The sequence below is a fragment of the Colletes latitarsis genome, chromosome 4 (genome assembly GCF_051014445.1).
Source record: "Colletes latitarsis isolate SP2378_abdomen chromosome 4, iyColLati1, whole genome shotgun sequence".
NCBI lineage: Eukaryota > Metazoa > Arthropoda > Insecta > Hymenoptera > Colletidae > Colletes > Colletes latitarsis.
In genome coordinates this window covers 41,670,943-41,692,834 of record NC_135137.1, presented here as the reverse complement: position 1 = coordinate 41,692,834, position 21,892 = coordinate 41,670,943, and the positions used below count along the sequence as shown (strand labels likewise).

Below are 21,892 nucleotides of genomic sequence, written 5' to 3'. Positions count from 1 at the left end.
CAAATTTTGCAGAAATCTTATTTACTTTTTAGAGAAATACGTAATTCAGAAAGTATAGTATATAACGTACTTTAATCTCCAACTTCTGATAAAAATTACAAAAGTTAAAATATTTACTTATGCTTATTAAAGTTCAATGAATATCATTATTGGTATAAAATAAAAAAAATTAAATGGAAATACTTAATAACCAATTGATAAGACTATTATACCGACACGACATTACAGTAATAATAATGATATAAAGGGTATTATTAATAAGAGAAAATTAAATCGTGTCGCGTGCAAATTACAAATTTTTTATTAAGACGAAGATTCTTTTTATTTTTGTCGAAATATCAATAACTTGTTATCGGTCATTTTCCACTTTGGTATCCTACATTAAATATTATGCAGGCATTATAGAATTGCCCGTCGTATACATAAAGTGAACTGCATACCGCCAATCAGTTTTGTCGCAAGAGCCCCCAAATGAATTCATTGTCAGTGAGCCATCATAGCTAGCAGAGTGCTCAATCAAGCAGCTGTAAGTTCTTTTCTTCTTTGTTATTCTTATTTTAACAATAATCAAATATTACGATGAAAATGAATTGCAATTGAAACTTGTTTAATTAATATACAGTGATTTATTGCAATAATTAGCATAACATATATAATAATAATATATGAATACGATTGAAAGAATATAACAATTAAATGCAATCATGAAGAATTGGAATATATTTTATCATGAAGGGATCACGATTAATCCCATACATTCATATCTCTTCTCACTAGTTTTCGATACGAACAATTTATTTTTGTTAATCCTTTTTGAAAAAATGCGCTTTTAGAATGAATTCTTCAAGGTTTTACACATAATTTTCAATGATACGAGTACAGTCGGTAGAAAAAGTGGGGAAAATATAACGACGCCTGAGCTGCTCGTTCCACAAAGTACTGCAAAGCATTACATAAAGGCGAAATGCGAATATACAAATGAAATTTGATATTCGCGCGTAACGACCTTTTTACTGACAGAGAGAAAGAGCGCGCGCAAAAAGGAAAGATTAGTATATTAACGAGTAAACTAAAAATGTCTCAAACGGGTCAATTGGCTCTAAGTAATGAACGAGTTCTCTACTTAGTCTCATCGCATGTCTGAATGTAAAAATAAATATACCAAAAATTAACATGCCAAGAATTCGAATAAATGTAGAGTTCTAACCTATAATTTTAATTTTACGCAGAATCCAGAGCAATTTCCTAATTACGGTATATTCTATAAACTAATAAATTAATTATGCATTTTTATAAATACGCCTCATTGTTACATTATTACTATTAAAAATCTTCATTAAGTCAGTTGAGTCCTTTATAGACTGGGTAGATCTTTGCTGGCAATAATGATGGTTGGGAGAATTTTATCATCTACTCTGACAAGGACACGATTGGTTTCCTTTGCTCAACCTCAGTTATTAAATCAAAGGCAAAATTTGGTAATGTAGATTTTTTATTTTGTTAATTTACTTTCAATAAACTTTTATATTCTAATTCATTTTTCCTCCCTAATTAGACTCTGTGTTTATTGGCATGTAAACTATCCAGTCACCGTGTCACAAAGAGCATTGAGCACATTACACAGAATAATCGAATTTTGGTTTCTAATGACCAAACACAACATAATAAAAATACAGAATGTCGACCATTATTAATTGTACTCAGTTGGCTCTTAGCAAAACGTAGACATGTTATGAAATTTATTAATTTATACACAGAACAGGGTTTTGATGTTGCATTAGTATCAATGACTCCTTGGCAACTACTGTGGCCCATTACAGGTTCAAGGGTAAGTTTATGAAACAAATAAAATGAAAAAATAAATTATCATTTCTAATGCAAGTGGATGTGTAAAATTTTTTTTTATAGGTAGTGGCTGAAGACTTACTAGAGTTCTTAATACAACATGAAAATTACCAGCAAATATTGTTACATGGGTTTTCAGTGGGAGGATATATGTGGGGAGAAGTGTTGGATTTAATTGAAAGCAACCGTCAAAAATATGCTAATGTGATAGATAGAGTTGTTGGCCAAGTCTGGGATAGTTTGGCAGATGTAACTGAATTGTCAATTGGTACTCCACGTGCTGTATTTCCAAAAAATAAAATGTTACAAAATGTATTACAAACATATTTAGAGTGAGTTGAGTTTTAATTGTAATTATTTTCATATGTATCTCAAAATTTTCAGTATGTTTAATTTAATGCACATTAAAATGATTCACAGGTACCATATGACGACATTTTATAAACAATCTACACAGTATTATATACGATCTAGTCAATTATTTCATTCGAATTTAGTACACAGTCCAGCATTATTTTTTGTAAGTAAAACGGATCCTGTTGGTACAATAACTAATAATATGAGAGTACGCAATCAATGGGAATCTTTGGGTGTGAAGGTAATATTTATAAATATGCAAAATAAAATAGTACTTCGTTATTTTGACATTTCTATCTTTCAGACTTATGTCAAAATATTTGAGAAATCACCACATGTTGGACACTTCCAAAAACATCCAAAAGAATATGTTGGAGAACTTTATGCTTTCTTGAATGAATTACATTTAATTCAAAATGAAGAAAAAATGAGAGCACGTCTCTAAATGTGCAATATAATATGTAATTACTTACACTCTTAAGTGATATATTATGATGCTCACTGAATATGTAGTTCCTTGATTCATTTGAATTAATTTGAAGAAAAACAAATATCAGTTGTGTTACATTCATAATCAATTAAAAATCTTTAACGAGTTATCTTTGGCTGTGTATAACTGTAAATAGAAATATTTCTTATGCTTTAATTGAAAATATGATTCTACAGTTATTAATGTTTAATGAAGAGGACAAAAGAGAATATTTCATAGACTACATATTTTATAGCTATTTTGTACTTGTTTAACAAAATTATTGTTTAACACATACGAATTTATACAAACGGATATTTTCTTATTTTTGAAATACAAAACAGTAATTTTTATAAAATAATTATATTTGTATGTTATACAGTACATAACATAAATATGTGCCTTCCATATACTAAATATTAATTGTTCATTAAACAATAGCTTAATTTGTTAATATTTATACAATATATATATTTTCCAGATAATAAAATCTGAAGTTAATCACTTATTTGCATTACGTGTATTTTTGACAAGTTTCTTTTTCCGTTTCTTTGATGTATCAGATGTATTATTCTCCAATATTTCCTCAATTTCATCTAAATCTTTTCCTTCAAGAATGAGCTTTTTACGCTTATTAATCATCTTCTTTTCATAAAAGTCTGTTTCATCTAATCTCATTTCAGCTTCTCGTTTAGCAACAGATATTTGTGTTATGATTGTGACTATTTCCTTATCTGTTCGGAAAGATTATTTTAATGCATTTTTGTCTTTTAGTCGATTATATAATAAATTAAAAAAATGTTACCATTAACTTTGTATTCTGTTAATTTTGTCCCAATTGTATCCTCAATGGCATGCAGTAATTTGATGTCGTATGGTGTTATCAGAGTAATTGCCATACCTCCTTTGCCTGCTCTAGCTGTTCTACCAACTCTATGAATGTATTCCTTTGGTACATTTGGTACAGTATGATTTATAACTAATTCAACTGTAGGAATATCTAAACCTCTTGCTGCAACATCTGTAGCTATTAAAATTTTTATATGATTTGATTTAAACTGATTAAGTGCTGCAAGACGATCTTTCTGTTTTACCATTGCATGTAGAGCCACATTTTTAAAGCCAATATCATTTAATGTCATAGACAACAACTGACAATGCCTAAAAAATAATATGTAATAACTATTGTTCATGCTCAACATATATTAATGAATATATCATATGTGAATATTTTCAGTTTACTTGCAAGTATCTGTAAATATCATTATTGACCCATCCTTGTTGGTTGTTCGAAATGTTCTAACTACTTCTACTAAAAAAGAATCACAAACATCACTTGGACAAAGTACATAACGTTGATCAAGTTCTTTTACTGTAGCTATGCCAGAATCATCCTTAGATTCCCACATAAAAACCTTGAAACATGATTAATATAGCTATATGCTTTGTTTGTCTATTTTAATATTAAAGGATGTAGCTGAATAAGCATGCTGAAAGTACCATGTTTATTTGGCTATACCTTGTAAATGAAATTTCATAATACCTCACTAGATGCAATATGTTTCACTTTATCAAGAGTATCTGTCATTGTTGCACTAAAAAGGAGAACTTGCTTTTTCTGAGGCAAAGCACCAAATACAGTTTTCAACTGACTATCAAAATGACCTCCTAAAAGTCTGTCAGCTTCATCTATAACTAAGAATTTAATTCTCTTCAGAGAAAATGTATTGCAACTTTCTAAATGATCTGCCAAACGCCCTGGGGTTGCAACAACTATATGTGGATGCCTTGATAACTCCAAGCCTTGTACAACCATATCCATTCCACCAACAATTACACATTTTTTTAAACCAATAGATTTTCCTATTGCTGAAAACTGATCTGCAATCTACATGTAAAAGTTTCTACTATATTGTTTACAAACATAAAATGGAATATTTGATAAATATGGTTAAATTACATTTCTTCAATGTATTATTATACAATTTTAGGCTGGCCATATTTGCCAAATTTTCCAAAAAAAGATTAATATGAACTGTTTAGTATATAGATATTTTATTAAACATACTTGAAAAGCAAGCTCTCTTGTAGGAGTTAAAACAAGAGCAAATATACCATAAGGATCTTCTGATAATTTCTGTAATATAGGAAGCACAAATGCAAGTGTTTTACCGCTGCCAGTTTTTGCACAACCAATACAATCACTACCTGCTAATATTTTTGGGATACAACTTTGTTGAATTGGTGTAGGCTTTTTCAAACCTATAATAAATGGTAACACAATAATTTTCTCTGCTTTTCAATTTAATCGACATTTAAGTCGATACGTACCTAGAGAGTGACATTGATTAACAATCCATAAGTTTAAGTTTAATTCGGCAAATGTCATGATTTTTGTTATTTTTTTATTAGATCGCTTTATTTACAAACAGGTAAGTTAGTACATGCGCTAAAAAGTGCAAAAACAGTATCGCTATCTAATGTCAGGGATTTGTACTATCCGGAGTACAGATCCCCTCTCGCCCCCCACGATTTGGTGCAAACGTATAGTATCGCCATCTAATAACAGGATTTGAACTAAAAAAATCGTGCCAGGATCACAGAATGTGTGAGGAGGTATCCGGAGTACAGGTTCCCCCACTCCTCCTACTCCTGATATACACTACCTTGATTATTCGCTAATTACTCCTATCCTGGGATTAAAACATGAACTTTTAGAATTTAAGAATGTAGTATAGACCCTTGGCAAGATTCAAGGATAGTTTTTAGAATCATTCAGCCAGTAATTAAGACGCTATTAACGAATATCGGAAGTCGGAACATTTACGGCTATATCACTGTCTGCTTTAATCGATGAATTATCAACTTTCCAACAATAGCACACATATTTTGGCTATTAGAGAATCAAGTAGACATCCCTGGCAACGTTCAAGGACCGATTTTGCAACGCTCCATGGTCTAATTAATTAGTTATTAGCGATAAATCCCTAAGGTGTCGCGTGAAAAGGTTAGAAACCGTGTGCCGACTTCCGATATTGGTTAATAACTATTTAATAACGCGTGGAATGGTTCCGATAGGTATCCTTGAATCTTGCCAAGGGTCTATACTATATTCTTAAACTCTAAAAGTTCATAATTTATTCCCAGGAAAGGCATAATTAATAAATAAAAGAGCAACAATTTATTACAAGTCGAGAAGCACATAGTACGCTGTTTTCGCCACTAGTTGGCGCCACAATATAAATCACGGTTTTAATGAACTACTGCTCGTTAATTTACTAATTACTCTCTTCCTGGGATTAAAATATGAACTTTTAGAGTTTAAGAATATAGTATAGACCCTTGGCAAGATTCAAGGATACCTATCGGAACCATTCCACGCGTTATTAAATAGTTATTAACCAATATCGGAAGTCGGCACACGGTTTCTAACCTTTTCACGCGACACCTTAGGGATTTATCGCTAATAACTAATTAATTAGACCATGGAGCGTTGCAAAATCGGTCCTTGAACGTTGCCAGGGATGTCTACTTGATTCTCTAATAGCCAAAATATGTGTGCTATTGTTGGAAAGTTGATAATTCATCGATTAAAGCAGACAGTGATATAGCCGTAAATGTTCCGACTTCCGATATTCGTTAATAGCGTCTTAATTACTGGCTGAATGGTTCTAAAAACTATCCTTGAATCTTGCCAAGGGTCTATACTACATTCTTAAATTCTAAAAGTTCATGTTTTAATCCCAGGATAGGAGTAATTAGCGAATAATCAAGGTAGTGTATATCAGGAGTAGGAGGAGTGGGGGAACCTGTACTCCGGATACCTCCTCACACATTCTGTGATCCTGGCACGATTTTTTTAGTTCAAATCCTGTTATTAGATGGCGATACTATACGTTTGCACCAAATCGTGGGGGGCGAGAGGGGATCTGTACTCCGGATAGTACGAATCCCTGACATTAGATGGCGATACTGTTTTTGCGCTTTTTAGCGCAATATTTGAATAAGAATCGTTTTCAGTAATCGTTTATAACTTATTAATTACATGTAATAGTGTATAGAGGAATGATTGAAGAACTTAATTAGATTCGAATAATATTTGAAGTAGTTATAAGGGATTATAGAACTTTAGAATTTATAAAAATTAAGAAATTAATGGGAAAAGTAAAGGAATATGTAAATAAAAAGCATGGAAAATACGTAATATGATTTGATTTTTTATTAATATGAACATACAAAATGTTTTACAAATTTCTAACTCTATTAAATAAAAACATACTAATACTTTTTATTTTTCGTACAGATCTATCGTTAAAGTCTTACATTTATTAATCTGTCTTTTACAGTGAGATTCTCTATCCAACGCAATTAATAATTATTTTTTTATTATATATACTTCGTCATTACTAGTCATTGCCTTAAAGAAATAAATAAAAGATTTCAACTCTACTACAAATAAAAATTGAAATCGAATATAACGTAACTCATTTATTTCAGGTACACTTAAAATCTGAATCGATTTAAAGCGACGGAGAAAGAAAGATCAATTATTATACTTTTTAAGTAAAACATTAATTTTGAACGCATAGAAAAATTCTTATTTACATTACAGTGTAAATAATACCATGACTATACGCACTATTACAAAATGTTTCAAATATTTTAAATAATAATTCAAGCATGAAAGCTATTTCAGTTTTAAATAAAAGATATGAGAATCCGTACTTAAACTTTGCTACATTTTATAATTTGTTAAAGTAATTAAAATATATCAAATTGAATGTGAAAGAAATGATGTAGATTTATAACTTTTTTCAGGCTTTAAAATATCGTCATTCGAACGACGTTTCATGGAATTTGAATTTACTTCGTATGTATCTACTTTTCTCTCTATATTTACAATGTGTAACATTGAATTATTTAATTCTTTTTGCAGATTTTCAGCCACATGAAAATCACAATGTTCGTTGTATTTTGAAGCGGCTATCATTTCACGACAATGTACACAGCGTATGGGTGGAACATCAGTAACATTAGGCAAATCTCTTTTGACTAGGAAACTATAAATGCCATTGCTCTTCTTCTTCTTCCCCTTTGTGACATTAGTTTTAGATTTACCTTTTACCTTTGAATTTCTTGTTAAAGTTTCCCTTGTATTAGTCTCTCTATTTTGTATTTTCATGTATAATTTCGCTTCTTTTTGTAAATTCAAAGGTAACAATGCAACCACGTTTGGATCAATATTATTTAAATCAGGAAATATTTCTTCTAATTTTATAGTACTTCGCGAATTAATCTCTATATTGTTTCCACTTATTACTGCATTTGAAGATGTTTGCACAGATTCTCTATAACTGCACTGTGCTTTATCAACGTCTAATTTATCAGAGTTAGTTTTATTATTAGATGTAATATTTTCATGTCCCTTAAAATCGGTACTTTTATTGTTTATATGTAATTTTTCTTTCGGTATATTGCAATCATTTTCAATATTAACCTTTTCTGTAATATTTTCATTAAACTTTTCGTATTCAATATCAACATTTTCATTAAGTTCAGTTAATACAGCAGTTTCTTTTATGTGTACGCCTTTAAACTTATTTTCTTCTGGATTAAAAATATTTAAAAAAAATGATCCTTCAAACTGATTTTGATGTAAGGACTTGTTTAAATTAGAATTATTGATTTTCTTCTCATAAACTGTTTTTTTCTTATTTCGTTCGTTTAAAGACGTTATTAAAGTATTTAATCTTCTAGAAGTAGGTGACCAATCTATTTCCTTATTAGGAATTTCTTCATTTAATTTGACACTGCTGTTAGAATTTTGTACCGCACTTTTTAATCTACTGTTTGATACATTCTTTGTTTCATTCATATTAGAAATCATACCAATATTTTTGCTAATCTTCAAAGTATCCGTTATTGTTTCAATAGTATTACTTGTTAGTTTTATACATTCCATATCTGTATTTTCTGGTTGAACGCTTATTTTCTGGTCATGTTCTGAATTGCTTGCTTTAAAGAAGTTCATGAAATTTTCACTACCTTTAGCTTGTATAAATTTACCAGCTGATAGTCCTATATACGCAACTGGATTCTGTGTTGATCTGGATATAATCTCCACACACCGCTTTGCCATTTTTTCTGGTTTGTATGAATTTAAAGTACATGAACGTGACTGAGATACAACAGTTTTGTTTTGATAATAATGATAACATATCGTAAGTAATGTCGCACGTCGTTCATTTTCCTCCAGATCTTGTTCGAGGCGTTCACAAACTTCCGCCGATAATTCTCCAGCCCAATGTTTTAACTACAAAATATTTTTTGTAACATACTTATATTTTGATATATGTGTATTCCAAAACTTCTATTCGTATTTTATTGTATAACTTACTACATCCAACGAAGTAATAGCTTGCTTTCCTGGAAATTTTTTACATGCTCCAATTGATTTTGACACAAGTCGCATAGTAACAGGCTCGTTGTCTATACCGCGAGCGATATTATATAACCATAATCTAAATAAACGCATTTATTAATAAATCGGGAATAGTAATTATTGGTATATAAACCATTGAATACAATAATGTACTCAACAGAGAAACATTAAGAAGCATACCCTGTTTTGTCATCAAAACGTTTTTGTAAATATTGCAGTGAATACTGCAATAAGTCACCCATAACATTACAATTAAGGGATTCAACAACAACATCTCCAAATTTTCCACCAAGATTCCTAACTTTTTTAACTGGTAATGATGAATAGAGAGACGATACTGCATCCGCGGGTAGTATTGTTTGCCGATTTGGTTTATGTAATCCACATGCTAATTTAGCTAATATCTAAGAACATATTATACCAATATAACTTCCTTTAACTCTTATAATATACGTATTTAATGTCTAAAAAACATCATCTTACCTTATTTTGTGCAATACCAGCAGAGCATTTAAATCCTGTCGTTTTAAATATATTATCTCTTAATTCTTCAACTATCACACCAGCTATTGCAAGTTTTTGAGCTTGCACATCTTCAAGTTCTTCAAATATATTAGATATCCAAGCTTTTGTACCCTTGCTTCTGTCTTCTAAAATTATATAATACAATTATGTTAGCTATAAATTGAGATTTATAATAATTTGCTCTTTACCTTCATTGTTCTTTCCAACTTCAGAGTATCCTACTACAAATGTGTTTGAAAGTTGTGTTATTAAATGCTCTGTAGAAATAGTAGAATTTGTTAACATTCTTTTGTTAATGATGTCAGTCAGATCCAAATATGCTTCATCCACACTAGCTCGTTCTACTACATTACAATGTTTTCTTATAACATCAATAACTTCACGACCAGCACTCCTGTATCTAATTAAACATGTATAATTTTTGTTTTAAAAAGTAAATTTTATTGCTCATTCTATATAATAATATAAATAGTATTCATAATATTCAAACAGAGGGTCATAAAGCATAGGCTAAATTATTATTATAAATAATAGAAGTTACTTGGATTGCTTCCTACAACTAACAAATTTAAATTCTTTATACTTTCAACCAAAATCAAGCCATCTAAATAAATGAAACAAAATTACTCTTTTTAATTATTTATACTTGATATAATAATTTTTTAACATACCTTGATGTATCTGATTTCCCACGCAAACATGGCACACTAGCTAAAATCAGATCCTGACACTTTTCTTTAGCTTCTTCCCCTCTCATGTGTCTTGTAACACCATATTCTCTTGCTTCATAATTAACAGCAATTATTCTATTTAAAAATATATTAATATACCATAAAATGTTAATTTTGTTGACTCACTATTTAATCGTAATTTACATTAGTAAGATATACTTGCCCTCCTAATTTCCATTGATTGTATTGTACAACAGCAAGTGGTTTTCCTAAATACTCTGGTCGAAGTTTTGTTTCAACTTGGCAAAAAAAACAATCCATATCTATTAAAACGACGATTCTATCGTTGTTCGAATTCGCCATTGTAAAACAAACTTTGTACACAATTACGCAAACTTATTATAAGTCAGAAATCAAAAATATTTTTAGTACTCCATTGAACCTATTTATCAAAACTTTATAAATAAACGAATTTTCGTGTTTGTATTAGCAAAAACATTATTTACATTTTTTGAAAACAATACCATTCCAACGTTAATGTCTTTTCTGTACATGAACAGCCACAAAAATTGGTAAACAAACCATACAATTTAACTACGATTCCCTAAAAACGCCATGAATTCAAATTTAAAACTAGTTTGTCGTTCCTAAAGTTATTTTATCCCGTATAATTCAACTATAATAAGAAGGCATCTTTAATCATTGCTACCACTAACAGTTTTACGTATGGCCAGTGAAAATAAATTACTTTATTCTAGAGAAAAAGGCATATTACAAGAAATAAAAGAGAAAAAAATGATCTGTGTTGTAATTTGAAAAAAAAAGCAAATATTAATGAATATACGTTAAAAGTTACGTGTTTTCGAAAACTTTTTTTCGAACACACTTCGTTCAATTTATAACATGTTATGTATATCGACCATTAAATTTACGAACATAAAATATTTTATGAATTATTGAAAATACACATTACAGATGTGTGTCAAGTTTCGGAACACTTCAATTGCTGCAAATACAACATAAACGCGTTTTTTTGCAAAGCTTTATTTGTCGTTTTCTTTATATTTAATTTAACGTGGTGTGAAGTGCTAGCAATCTTGTTACAATGCCAAGTAAAAAGAAAAAATATAATGCACGTTTTCCAGCTGTGAGTATCAAAATAACATGTATATTTTGGAAGGGACGATTTTGCAAAAATATTGGAAATTAACATAAATTACATGATTATGATTTTAATAAACACAATATTGCGAATAACATGTAGTTATGTTTAAACTGTGAAAAGACACAACATTATAAATAAATAATTGTGCGCAAACATTTTAAATGTTCGTGCCTAACCTAATTCTGCAACTCTAAATTAGGGTCGAATCAAGAAAATTATGCAGACTGACGAAGAAGTTGGAAAAGTTGCACAAGCAGTGCCAATTATAATTTATATCCTTTTCAAATTAATTAGAAACAACAATTTCCAATAACATGTTGATATGATTCAGTACATATTTTGTTAATATTTAGATGGTTAATGACACTTCCACTTTAATAATAAGTTCCTTGACTGTTTATATACCTAGAACATTAGAATTGTTTGTGCATTCATTACTTACAAAGACTATGCAAATTACAAGTGCCAAAAATGCTAAAACTTTGAGTCCATCTCATATGTAAGTGTGGTCTTTTAAAATTATTTATTTTAACAATAATAATAATAATTGTTGATATATTGATAATGTTTGAATTGCAATTTTTTTTTATAGGAAACAATGTATTTTATCAGAAAGTCGTTTTGATTTTTTGAAAGATCTGGTGAAGTCTTTACCAGATATTTCAGGACCTGATGATGAAGTGCCTACACCACCATTAACACCTGCTCCAATAAATTCAAATATATCAAATTCATCCATCTGTACATCAGCATTACGACATTGTGAAATAGGGTAAGTAACATATTGGATTAACTGTCATTTTAGAATTGTAAATGTACCATTGTATTTTTATAGACTTCAGAAGCAGCAAATGGGATTAACTACTGAAGTAAATGTAGAACATAAAAATTTAGAAGATAATGGAGGAACAGGAATGTATAATTTAGGTGCTGTTAATGAAACAGTTATAAATACATCTGTCTCTCAAGTTCCAGAATTTCAAATATCTGTGCCTACAGCATTTCAAATTAGTCAACCAAACTTTTATACAGAAGTTAATCCTATGAATTTAAGTACAAACACATCTGGTGTAAATACAAGTAATCAACCAACATCAAACTTTGCTCATACTGCCAATCTTGATGAAGATTATGATACATAGTTATTTTTTAACATCATTAGGAATATAAAATCATATACATATATTATCAAAACTAAAACAGTTGTAGAAGTGTTTGATTGATGAATGTTATAAATTTTTGTTCAGACTGTTCATTATCAATACATTAAGAACATGTAATTTGCATTACTTGAATAGTCTTGTTACTTATATATGCTTAAACAACTGTAAATTTTTATATTTTTATATCTGTTCTGTCATTGTTACACAGATGTTTTGTCCAAACTAGTTAAAGTAGCATATGTGGTATTTATAAATATTTTGTACTACTGTACTTGTACTCATATTCTTAGTACTTTACTTTAAATATACTTGTATAGTAAGCATGAATGTTAGATTTCAGAAAACTATTGTGTGCATCAAAACAAATTTATATTATTACTGTTCTTTGGTCAAGTACAGTTTATTTTATTAATCGTACAATTATGCAGGTACATTGTACATTTATATAGATACAAATACTTTTAATTATTTAAGATTTAGTTAACTTTATGTTTTCTAATTGGCAAATTATTTAATGTACCTCCTTCAGTCTATACACAAAGTAAAATGTTTATCATTTGAAACACAATGTATACAATAATGAGCTTTACAACTAAGATTTTTTTACGTCTATAGACATATATGTAATTTTTATAAAGGGAAAGTTAACATATAATAGGACATTTTATGTATGTTAACAACACTCAATAGAGTTGGTTTAAAAATTGCCATTCTCAAATATTTCTCATTGCATAATAAGTATGCTGTCTTCTTCATTATATAATCATGAATAAAAATATTTTAAGCTTTGTAGAACAATTTGTAATGCAAACATAACTTTTAAAGTTACGCGTTATACATAAATAATGCGCATACATTCATAAAAATTCAATATGTACAGAACAATCAGGCACAACTAGACTATTAAATGTACTGAAAACGTAAATTGTGTTGCTATTACATTTGTATAAACTATTTGCAACAAATACATAACCTTAAAATGATATATTTGCAATATAAATTGAATATTAAATTATTTAGCAAACATCATGTTTATTATACTAAGATGACAACCAATGCTTTTGTAAAAAAAAAATTATGCTTTTGTTAGCAAAGCATAATTTATTTTGTTAGATAAAACACTTAGAAGTAATAGAAAATTTATTTAACTATAGATTATTATATTTTTGAATAAAACACATTCAGGTTAATATTAATTAAAGATAAAATCAAATCACATGCATTTTCATATATTTAAAAGTCTAATTTAGTACATTAAGAGTATACAAATTTTAATAAGAGGAAGTTTTCAATTAATATGTATATTCTTAATTAACTTTACAGGTCTGTAAAGTGTAAAAAAATGGTTATTTTGAAGTTTTTCAAAACCTACTATAAATATTCAAGATTTTATTTATCTGTCAATTGCATTAATAATAAAAACATGTAACACATTTATTTTGTATAGAAATAATATGATTGATTGTAAATTTTCTCATATAAAAGTGGTATCTATATTTATATTATATATTTGTAAATAAACACTGATAGAATTATTGTGATACCTTCGTTAGTTTATGTCATGACAATGTAACTGGTGTATATAGTTTTCAAATATTGTAGGTAATATGCCTCTAGTATAAACGATTCTCAAGCCTTCAAAGCAATAAAAAGACAATAGACAAAAACTAACACATCTAAATAACAATTCCACTCATATTTTTAGCAGAGTTCAGGGACTTAAATCCCTCTACCCCCCATTGACTAAAATAATTTGTTATCTGAATTTTAATCAGTACATCATACCTTCTAATTGAATCGAAGAATTTTAATGTTTCAAAAGGCAAACAACGCGTATTTTGGTGTAGAATTTGTAAAAATTTCAAGACTAATCGGAAAGTTGTTCCTTAATCACGTGAAGTGAGAAAAATCCCATAAAAATGGTCTAATGGTTTCAAAACGACCAAAACTCCTACAATAGTTAATGAATTTCAGGAAGTAGAGCTCATGGGTACTTACAAAAAAGTAGTAGACAACATTTCCGTATAACGTCAAATAAATTTATTACAAATCAAAAACGAGTTTTGTAAGAAAAATCGACAGGAAGTAGGTGTTGAAAAATTATTTCCGGGGCCAGTCGCTGCTGATTGGCACGGAGCTTGGCGGTGGGGATAACTCATCGACGTCGAAGTTATAAATATGGGCACACTTGCTTTTGAGTCATTCCTGTAAAAACTCCGCAAATGGTCGGACGTAGCTGTGAGTCAAAATTCTGGCGAATATCTTTCGCAGACAGCGATCAGCAGGAACAACACTGGTTCCTTTGAACATGAACATGAATAAAATCTATTTTTCACGTACTGAGTATAAATCTAATCAGCTGTTTATACTCAATCGTATTAATAACATACATATGTATACATATGCTTATTCATAGGAATAATACAAATAATTTCTTTTTTTTCAATAGTTAAAACATGATCAAGGGGTCTTAAAACACTTTCCGTGTATATTTTTTTTTCATTATGGAGTTTGCTTATATGTATATACATATATGTGCCTAAATGGGTCGGAACGTAAAAATGCCTGGGCAGTCGAGATTCGAAATAGTATCATTGACGCGAGGACGGACTTCAGCTGTTCAAGATCAAGAAGGAAAGGCTCGCACTCGCCTTCTTTTTTGATTTTGGTTTGGGCCCGGACCCGGATTTCGTCGAGCTAAATGGCACGGGAAGGGGTTAAGGAAGCTCATCATTTCTAGTGTTGACGTCGATGCACTTGATTATGCCAAATCTGGCCACACTATGTATGTATGGCAATGAATTTTGAAAACATTGAAAACATATAAAAACTATAAAATAAAATATTTTAACATTGTATTAAAGTCTTACGTGAGTACTAAACAAAAGTATGTATAGTTTTATACAATTTGACATTTACCTAGAGAAATTTATTCGATATCACTAGACAAATGGTAATCGTTTCTAGGTATAAACAATTTGTATAAATTCCTTTAAAAAATTACGATGTTGCGATTTTTATGAGTGTACAATTAACAAAGTTTGTGATTAAAAATAAACCATAAACATTTGGAATATGTAACCGAATCTTGAAAGAAAGATTTTTGTTGATTATTTAGTATGATTTAAGTGGGTGGAGGGAGGACTTCTTACTGATACAATGTGTGCTATTTGCGAGTAATTTTCATAAGTTTAAATTGTTAAGTGCTTCCTGTCAATAAATATATTAAGAGATTCAATAATCGTTATCAAAATTGTCATACCTAAATAAAAGATCAATTTTTAAGCCATTGAAGACGCAGTCGTTTGAAATCGTACGATGACTCCGTGTATTGTTTGACATCAACAACTCTTTCAAGAAACTTTGAAGTTTGACGTGTACTCCACTATTTCATGACAAAGTATAAAGAAATGAGATTGTACTGAAGTCGAAATTTGTTTTTGTAGGTAATAGAATTCATTTCTATTTTTCTCGTGCTGTTAAACTTTCGACCCGATGATTCATATTGCATCTTTTTTTATCCTTACATTATAAAATAAATTATTCGTAGTATCTTACTCAAGTTACGTTATTACTAAACATTTTGCATTACATTAAAATATGCAGCGTTTTATTATTTGCTAGCTGTAACATAGTAATTTTGAATCATGAAATGTAACCATAGTGTTTATGTTTGATATTAGCATTGTTCTTACATGAACTTTTAAAAATTAAAGGATACAATGTTTATTATATTATTGTTTTATTCGTATAAATTTCTGTTACTAGAGAACTGCATCCAATATTGTGTATCTTGCATATATTAACATGTTTTTATTGAAGAAGCATGCATTTATTGATTATTAATAAGTAATATTACAATATGCAATAGTACATGACAGGAAGATACACATTTCATTGTGGTCATTAATGATTATTAGATTGGATGGATTATTAATGTAACCAAATTAAAAGTAAAAATTCTATGATTAATGCTTTATAAATATTGTTTAACAAATAGTAGTGTTTACTAGAATTTTAGATTTTTTTTATGTGTAACTTTGTGATATAACTTTATTATAAGAAAGTGGTTTAATTTTCAAGTATGGCTTTAAGAAAATTGTTTTAAGTTTAAACATTGTAAACGATTTTTAAATATTATTTGACATAATCCTTATTTTGTAGTAATTCATGGCTATTTGCTTATATTAGGACCAGTATATAGTTGTATGTATTTGCTTATTAGGTGCGTTGGAACATAGGTAGTGCTGCTGTTCATCTCTTCGAGTACAAGTATCTCTATGATGTTTTCGTCAGGTCTTAGTTGTAATCTCTCCTTTCCCAGTTGCCTGGGTTACCCACAGGACAGTGAAGAATTAATACCAAAAATGGCACGTGAGCCAATAATTCTTAATGTTTATGATATGGTAAGAAAACTGTTTCACAATGTTCATCAATGTATCACTTTGACCAAGTAAATTCTTTATTTCAGTATTGGATAAATGAATATACTACACCTATAGGATTAGGTGTCTTTCATTCTGGAGTTGAAATTTATGGAACAGGTATATACACATATATGTATATATGTTTATTTGTTATTAAAAGAAGTTTTGTTATTTCCTTAAAATGAAAATTTTACCTTATTAAAAATATAATCAAACATAATAATCTTTCAATAGAGTATGCATATGGAGGCCATTCTAAACCAATTTCTGGAATTTTTGAAATCACACCACGAGTTGCTAATGAATTAGGACAGCAATTTAGATATAGGTGAATTGAATTTTTTTGAACATAAAATATTTTTATAGTGAAAGTAAATTTATGCAAATTCTATGTTATAAATAGCAATATGTTCTTTTTATTATAGACAATCGGTACACATCGGTTATACAGACTTCACAGAAGAAGATGTGAACAGAATTGTTATTGAATTAGGAAAAGATTTTAGGGGAGATCTTTACCATTTAATGAATAAAAATTGTAATCACTTCAGTAGCCAACTTACCCTTGTATGTATATAAAACTATAATGTAATAATTGTTTGTTGAAATAATACTAACAAGTTTTATTATAAACTACAGATTTTATGTGGTCAAGAAATACCTAGTTGGGTAAATCGTCTTGCATATTTTAGTTCTTGTGTACCATTCCTTCAACGTTGTTTACCAAAAGAATGGTTAACTCCTGATGCACTTCAACATTCTTTGAGCCAAATCAGTTACCATGAAAGCACACCACCTTCTGATACTTCCTTGTAACATTTGGCTAATTCTGTGGAAAGGGGAGGTTCAAAATGCCGTAGGAGTTACACCTTTTAGAGAATTTATGCAACAAGCAAAGGATGTTTATCGTGACAGTGAATATATATCGCCAGGATTATGGAATCCGAGCAACAAAACCGTCAAAACGAGGTACAAATTTAATACTGTACTCCTGAATTCCACTGGTGATTAATAGTACTGAAAGAATTGCGTTTCTTGCAACATGTCGTCTTCTAAACATAGGACGGCAGTATACAATGTCGCGTGTGTTCTTTGTTGTATTATACAGTCGAAGTTTAATAGATATATAATTAATAGGTAATTAGTCATAAATCAAAGCCGTAAAGAGACTGGAAGTAATTCGTTTATTGATTAATCGCATTAATTTTTTAAGAAATTTTCTGTGGCTGAGATTTTATGTATGCAAGAGCTTTTATTTTATAGTATATTTAAAGATTAATATTTGTGAAATTATTTTAGAATGCATATGCGTAATTGAAATTGTACATTACACATTCAAATTTTACATTATATTATAAATATATTTTGTAATGTATCTCCAAACATTCAGTTACTCGATTTACTCATCTATTATAATTATTTTTATTATTTATAGTATGTAACATCTCTCTGTACAGCTGCCACTAATATTGTTAAAAATTTTAAATGAATAATGAATTTAATAAATAATAACATTCATACGTAATAACGAACAAGTTACATACATATAGCTTGTTTCTCATATATGATTTAATGAAAATATGTTTTCAGCAAGTACTTTTATAAAACGAGATCGTTTATAATTTTATAATTGAGATATTCTGAGTCGGCGATTTTACACCATAAGGTAAAATTCTGTAAGTGCTCTTGAATTTTGCACAATATAGGATTAAATGCAAATGCATTATAATTTCGAAGGCTTTTGCCAAATATGTAATCCAATGAGTTCTTAAATTTTCATGGTATACAAAAAGTATGACTAATGTTGCTAAAACTGTTGTTATCGTCAAATTTATAATGTTACAAGTTTAAAAGTTCATAAAGCAATTTGAATATGATATAAATATGTGAAAATAAAATAAATTCTAGTAAATATTTTAAAATAAAAATTCAGTAATAATTAGTATAATTGAATTTTTTGTTCATTCAGTTTTTACGAACAATATTAGGAAATTACACATTGCATACAGTTTAAATAAATGTTATTTCTCGTAAATTATATGTTATGTTCAATGTTAATGAATGAATATCTTTAAGTGGATGTTTTGTGAACAAAATTTTGGATAATTTTTCCATTATTTTTTGTAAAAAAAATCACAGCATGGAAAATATTAAGTACATTTTATTTAAATAATTACATTATACGAAAATTTTTTTAAGATAAAATTTAGAGTTAGTTTGGAATACCGAAATTATTTAGTATGTTAATGTATACAACATAATAAAATTTATAAATCTAAACTTATGTGCTTCTGTGCAGTACACTTAAAAAAAAATTTCTTACTGATGTAACATGTATTATATTTACGAAAAAGGTATTGAAAACAATTAGTCATTACCAATATCTCATAGCAAAGCATGTTAAGTTTTATATTCTTTTCTGACAGTTGTATTAATACAAATACAATGTCATAAAATGGATTACTTTTGCGATATAGAAATAGCATAATAAAGTAATAAAGTATATAAAGCACAATATACAGTATAAGTACAAAAGTTTGTGTAACTTTCTAAGTGATCTTTTTTACAATGATGTTCAGTTTATTGTTTCAATAGGTAATTTCTTCTTACTATTAATGGTTTCTTTTTAAATAATAAATGTCCTAACAACTTCTATACCGTCTTATTGATTGCAATAATAACTAAGGATAAAAAATATTTTATATTTGTGAGATACAAACTGTATCAGCCATCCAATACATTTTTGACGTTTATACTTTTTATTATACTATAGTTTATTGAACCTCTCATAATTAGTGTATAGATAGTACTTTAAATCAATTAACATATTGTATTCACAAATAATTTATGATACTATATTTTAAAGCCAAGAAATATACGTACAAGCTTTTTAGTTTATTAATATATTTCCTGTACATAAGAAAATTAAATTATTCCTTAATGTGCCGGCAAACAATGAATTTCAACCAAAAAATGTATATATACTTCCTCAATTGTCGAAGATTTTGCATGAAACAAAATGTAAGACATAAAAAATATAAATATTACAAAATCTACAAAACAGATGTTATTCAGGAGGATATATCTTATAAACATAAAAGTTTGGTTCTCTTTCACACTGTAATAGCGCGTTCTTAATAATTTACAACGAAATACAATTCTTCATTTAAAATGCGAATAGTTGCTTGCAATTGTTTTTAATAAATATCGTAAATAATGCACATATTAGTTATAAATAAGTTCATAATATAGAATACACTAAACTAAGTTGCTAGAAAAAAAGATGATTAATAGTCAGGTCATTACATGCACTGGTACTAAACCAATGGGATATATAAATCATTATTAATGGTTACAGAAAGTATTCTAACAGTTCGTAGAAAAGTAAACTATTGAATCATACAATCTATGTATGCATACATATTATCATTCTATTATCGTGCAGAATGCCGGTCGTATATTTTGATTACGCGTAAAAAGAAAGCATAATTATAGCGTAGTTTTTACATATCATGAAAGATGTACTCAAAATTTCAGTGTTGTGTATATGTGCACGCCAAAACAAAAAAAAAAAAAGATAAGAATTAAAGGATCTAAAATCAAGTTGAAATTGCGAGCTTATTTAGAAATTGAATTATTTACAAAAATATAAAATCAATGCTATACAAAGTGACTATTTCTTCGTATGTTATTATCTATAGACAAGACTTGGTTCGAAGACAAGGCAACATAAGACAAACAGATGCGTCTTTGATTTTAGAACCCTTAAGTAACAATGGCGGAAGATAGGCAAATTATTGAATTCCGTTGGTAAGTACAATAACACGTACATTATTATAATTTATAAACATACCTCGATTACACTTCTAGAATAGTTCTAGAACTCATTTTTAAACTTTATTTTATTCCGATACGGATAGCAATACCTGTACTATTACATTCTTCGTTCGATAACATTAACACGTTTCTTCTATTAACGGTTTTTTCTATATTTTTAATATAAGAATGTCAAACCTATTGCAGTCGATATATATTTTATTTATAATATATTCTCGTGTCTTATTATTACGCAAATCTGACAAAGACGATGTTTTCATCGTTTTTGTTTTTTGGTATTGTATTCATATTATATTTGCATTGTGTCAACATTGTTGTCTGTCAATGATGATTTTTCAGAGTTAGAACTTCGGTTTTATATGTATTCGACGTCGTTTTATGGAAATAAGATGAATTACACGGAATGTAATGTGTCAATAATTTACCAGTAACATTTTCAATATTCCATAAAATTTTTGAGATTTTTCTAAACTTTTTCCGTTAAAATTCGTTATAAATATATGAAAATTCAAATACAAGATTAAATTCAGAATTATTTTTTATATGCATTCCATTTTTGTGTACTTAACAGTTGAATCGATACTGTGTAATTATTGGCTCTTTATTCGATATATCCGAAGACTTTAAGCCAAAGAATTATCGATTCCCGTAATATTTTGTATAATTAAGCAACTTGAGATTCTTGATCGATAAATGTTATTCCATATTTCTACTGGCATAGAATCCTGAGATAGGTATTTTGTTCTACCAACTCTTTTCTTTCAGTATAGTTAGCAAATTTTTATAAATGTACATGAAAAATGTATATTTTATATATTAAAACATATAAAATTTTTATGGTGTCTGTGTATTTGATGTAATTTTATTCTTGTTCATTCTAGTCTTATGTCTATAAAAAGAACTGAAAGCAAAACTGATTAACTATTAGGTAGTTTCTATGATTTTGAAATAATATGTAATTTTTTTGGATTCATTAATTTTTGAATGTTTT

General features: G+C 28.6%; 5 protein-coding genes across 20 annotated transcripts; 3 read left to right on the top strand and 2 right to left on the bottom strand.

Annotated features, from left to right (window-relative positions):
• Positions 1-385: 385 nt before the first annotated feature.
• On the top strand, positions 386-2,647 carry L(2)k09913 (transmembrane protein 53-like lethal (2) k09913). 6 transcript variants are annotated; one of them, XM_076763682.1, is made up of 7 exons: positions 614-1,146; positions 1,230-1,254; positions 1,361-1,478; positions 1,556-1,828; positions 1,909-2,177; positions 2,266-2,443; positions 2,507-2,647. In XM_076763682.1, the coding sequence occupies exons 3-7, from the start codon at positions 1,386-1,388 to the stop codon at positions 2,645-2,647; spliced, it is 954 nt and encodes a 317-aa protein (XP_076619797.1). In that variant the 5' UTR covers positions 614-1,146; positions 1,230-1,254; positions 1,361-1,385. The 6 variants fall into 6 exon arrangements, with proteins under 6 accessions (XP_076619798.1, XP_076619794.1, XP_076619797.1 ...); XM_076763683.1 differs by lacking the exons at positions 614-1,146; positions 1,230-1,254 and adding an exon at positions 386-526; XM_076763679.1 differs by adding an exon at positions 441-526 and having other exon boundaries at positions 834-1,478.
• Positions 2,648-3,110: 463 nt separating this feature from the next.
• On the bottom strand, positions 3,111-5,149 carry Dbp45a (putative ATP-dependent RNA helicase Dbp45A). The gene is made up of 6 exons (XM_076763678.1): positions 5,003-5,149; positions 4,740-4,933; positions 4,215-4,559; positions 3,914-4,086; positions 3,477-3,832; positions 3,111-3,405 (listed from the first exon to the last, which is right to left on the bottom strand). Exons 1-6 carry the CDS (start codon positions 5,058-5,060, stop codon positions 3,173-3,175), a joined length of 1,359 nt encoding a protein of 452 aa, XP_076619793.1. The 5' UTR covers positions 5,061-5,149; the 3' UTR covers positions 3,111-3,172.
• Positions 5,150-6,871: 1,722 nt separating this feature from the next.
• Positions 6,872-11,701, bottom strand: Dnapol-eta (DNA polymerase eta). Of its 3 annotated transcripts, none has more exons than XM_076763674.1 (8): positions 11,530-11,701; positions 10,533-10,608; positions 10,310-10,444; positions 9,827-10,038; positions 9,597-9,763; positions 9,294-9,517; positions 9,069-9,192; positions 6,872-8,984 (listed from the first exon to the last, which is right to left on the bottom strand). In XM_076763674.1, exons 3-8 carry the CDS (start codon positions 10,393-10,395, stop codon positions 7,443-7,445), a joined length of 2,355 nt encoding a protein of 784 aa, XP_076619789.1. In that variant the 5' UTR covers positions 10,396-10,444; positions 10,533-10,608; positions 11,530-11,701; the 3' UTR covers positions 6,872-7,442. The 3 variants fall into 3 exon arrangements, with proteins under 3 accessions (XP_076619789.1, XP_076619788.1, XP_076619790.1); XM_076763673.1 differs by lacking the exon at positions 11,530-11,701 and adding an exon at positions 10,816-10,834 and having other exon boundaries at positions 10,533-10,751; XM_076763675.1 differs by lacking the exons at positions 10,533-10,608; positions 11,530-11,701 and having other exon boundaries at positions 9,827-9,982; positions 10,310-10,374.
• Nc2alpha (negative cofactor 2 alpha) lies at positions 11,033-14,299 on the top strand. Its single transcript, XM_076763676.1, has 5 exons — positions 11,033-11,456; positions 11,674-11,746; positions 11,880-11,973; positions 12,067-12,246; positions 12,310-14,299. The coding sequence occupies exons 1-5, from the start codon at positions 11,415-11,417 to the stop codon at positions 12,614-12,616; spliced, it is 696 nt and encodes a 231-aa protein (XP_076619791.1). The 5' UTR covers positions 11,033-11,414; the 3' UTR covers positions 12,617-14,299.
• Positions 14,300-14,859: 560 nt separating this feature from the next.
• LOC143341461 (deubiquitinase DESI2) lies at positions 14,860-21,717 on the top strand. 9 transcript variants are annotated; one of them, XR_013079601.1, is made up of 8 exons: positions 15,605-16,083; positions 16,863-17,043; positions 17,109-17,181; positions 17,299-17,392; positions 17,490-17,631; positions 17,704-18,033; positions 18,655-18,740; positions 20,766-21,717. XR_013079601.1 is itself a non-coding variant. In XM_076764489.1 (7 exons), exons 3-7 carry the CDS (start codon positions 16,918-16,920, stop codon positions 17,878-17,880), a joined length of 612 nt encoding a protein of 203 aa, XP_076620604.1. In that variant the 5' UTR covers positions 14,860-15,422; positions 15,924-16,083; positions 16,863-16,917; the 3' UTR covers positions 17,881-18,639. The 9 variants fall into 9 exon arrangements, 6 of the variants coding, with proteins under 6 accessions (XP_076620604.1, XP_076620603.1, XP_076620606.1 ...); XM_076764489.1 differs by lacking the exons at positions 18,655-18,740; positions 20,766-21,717 and adding an exon at positions 14,860-15,422 and having other exon boundaries at positions 15,924-16,083; positions 17,704-18,639; XR_013079600.1 differs by lacking the exon at positions 18,655-18,740.
• The last annotated feature ends 175 nt before the right edge of the window (positions 21,718-21,892 follow it).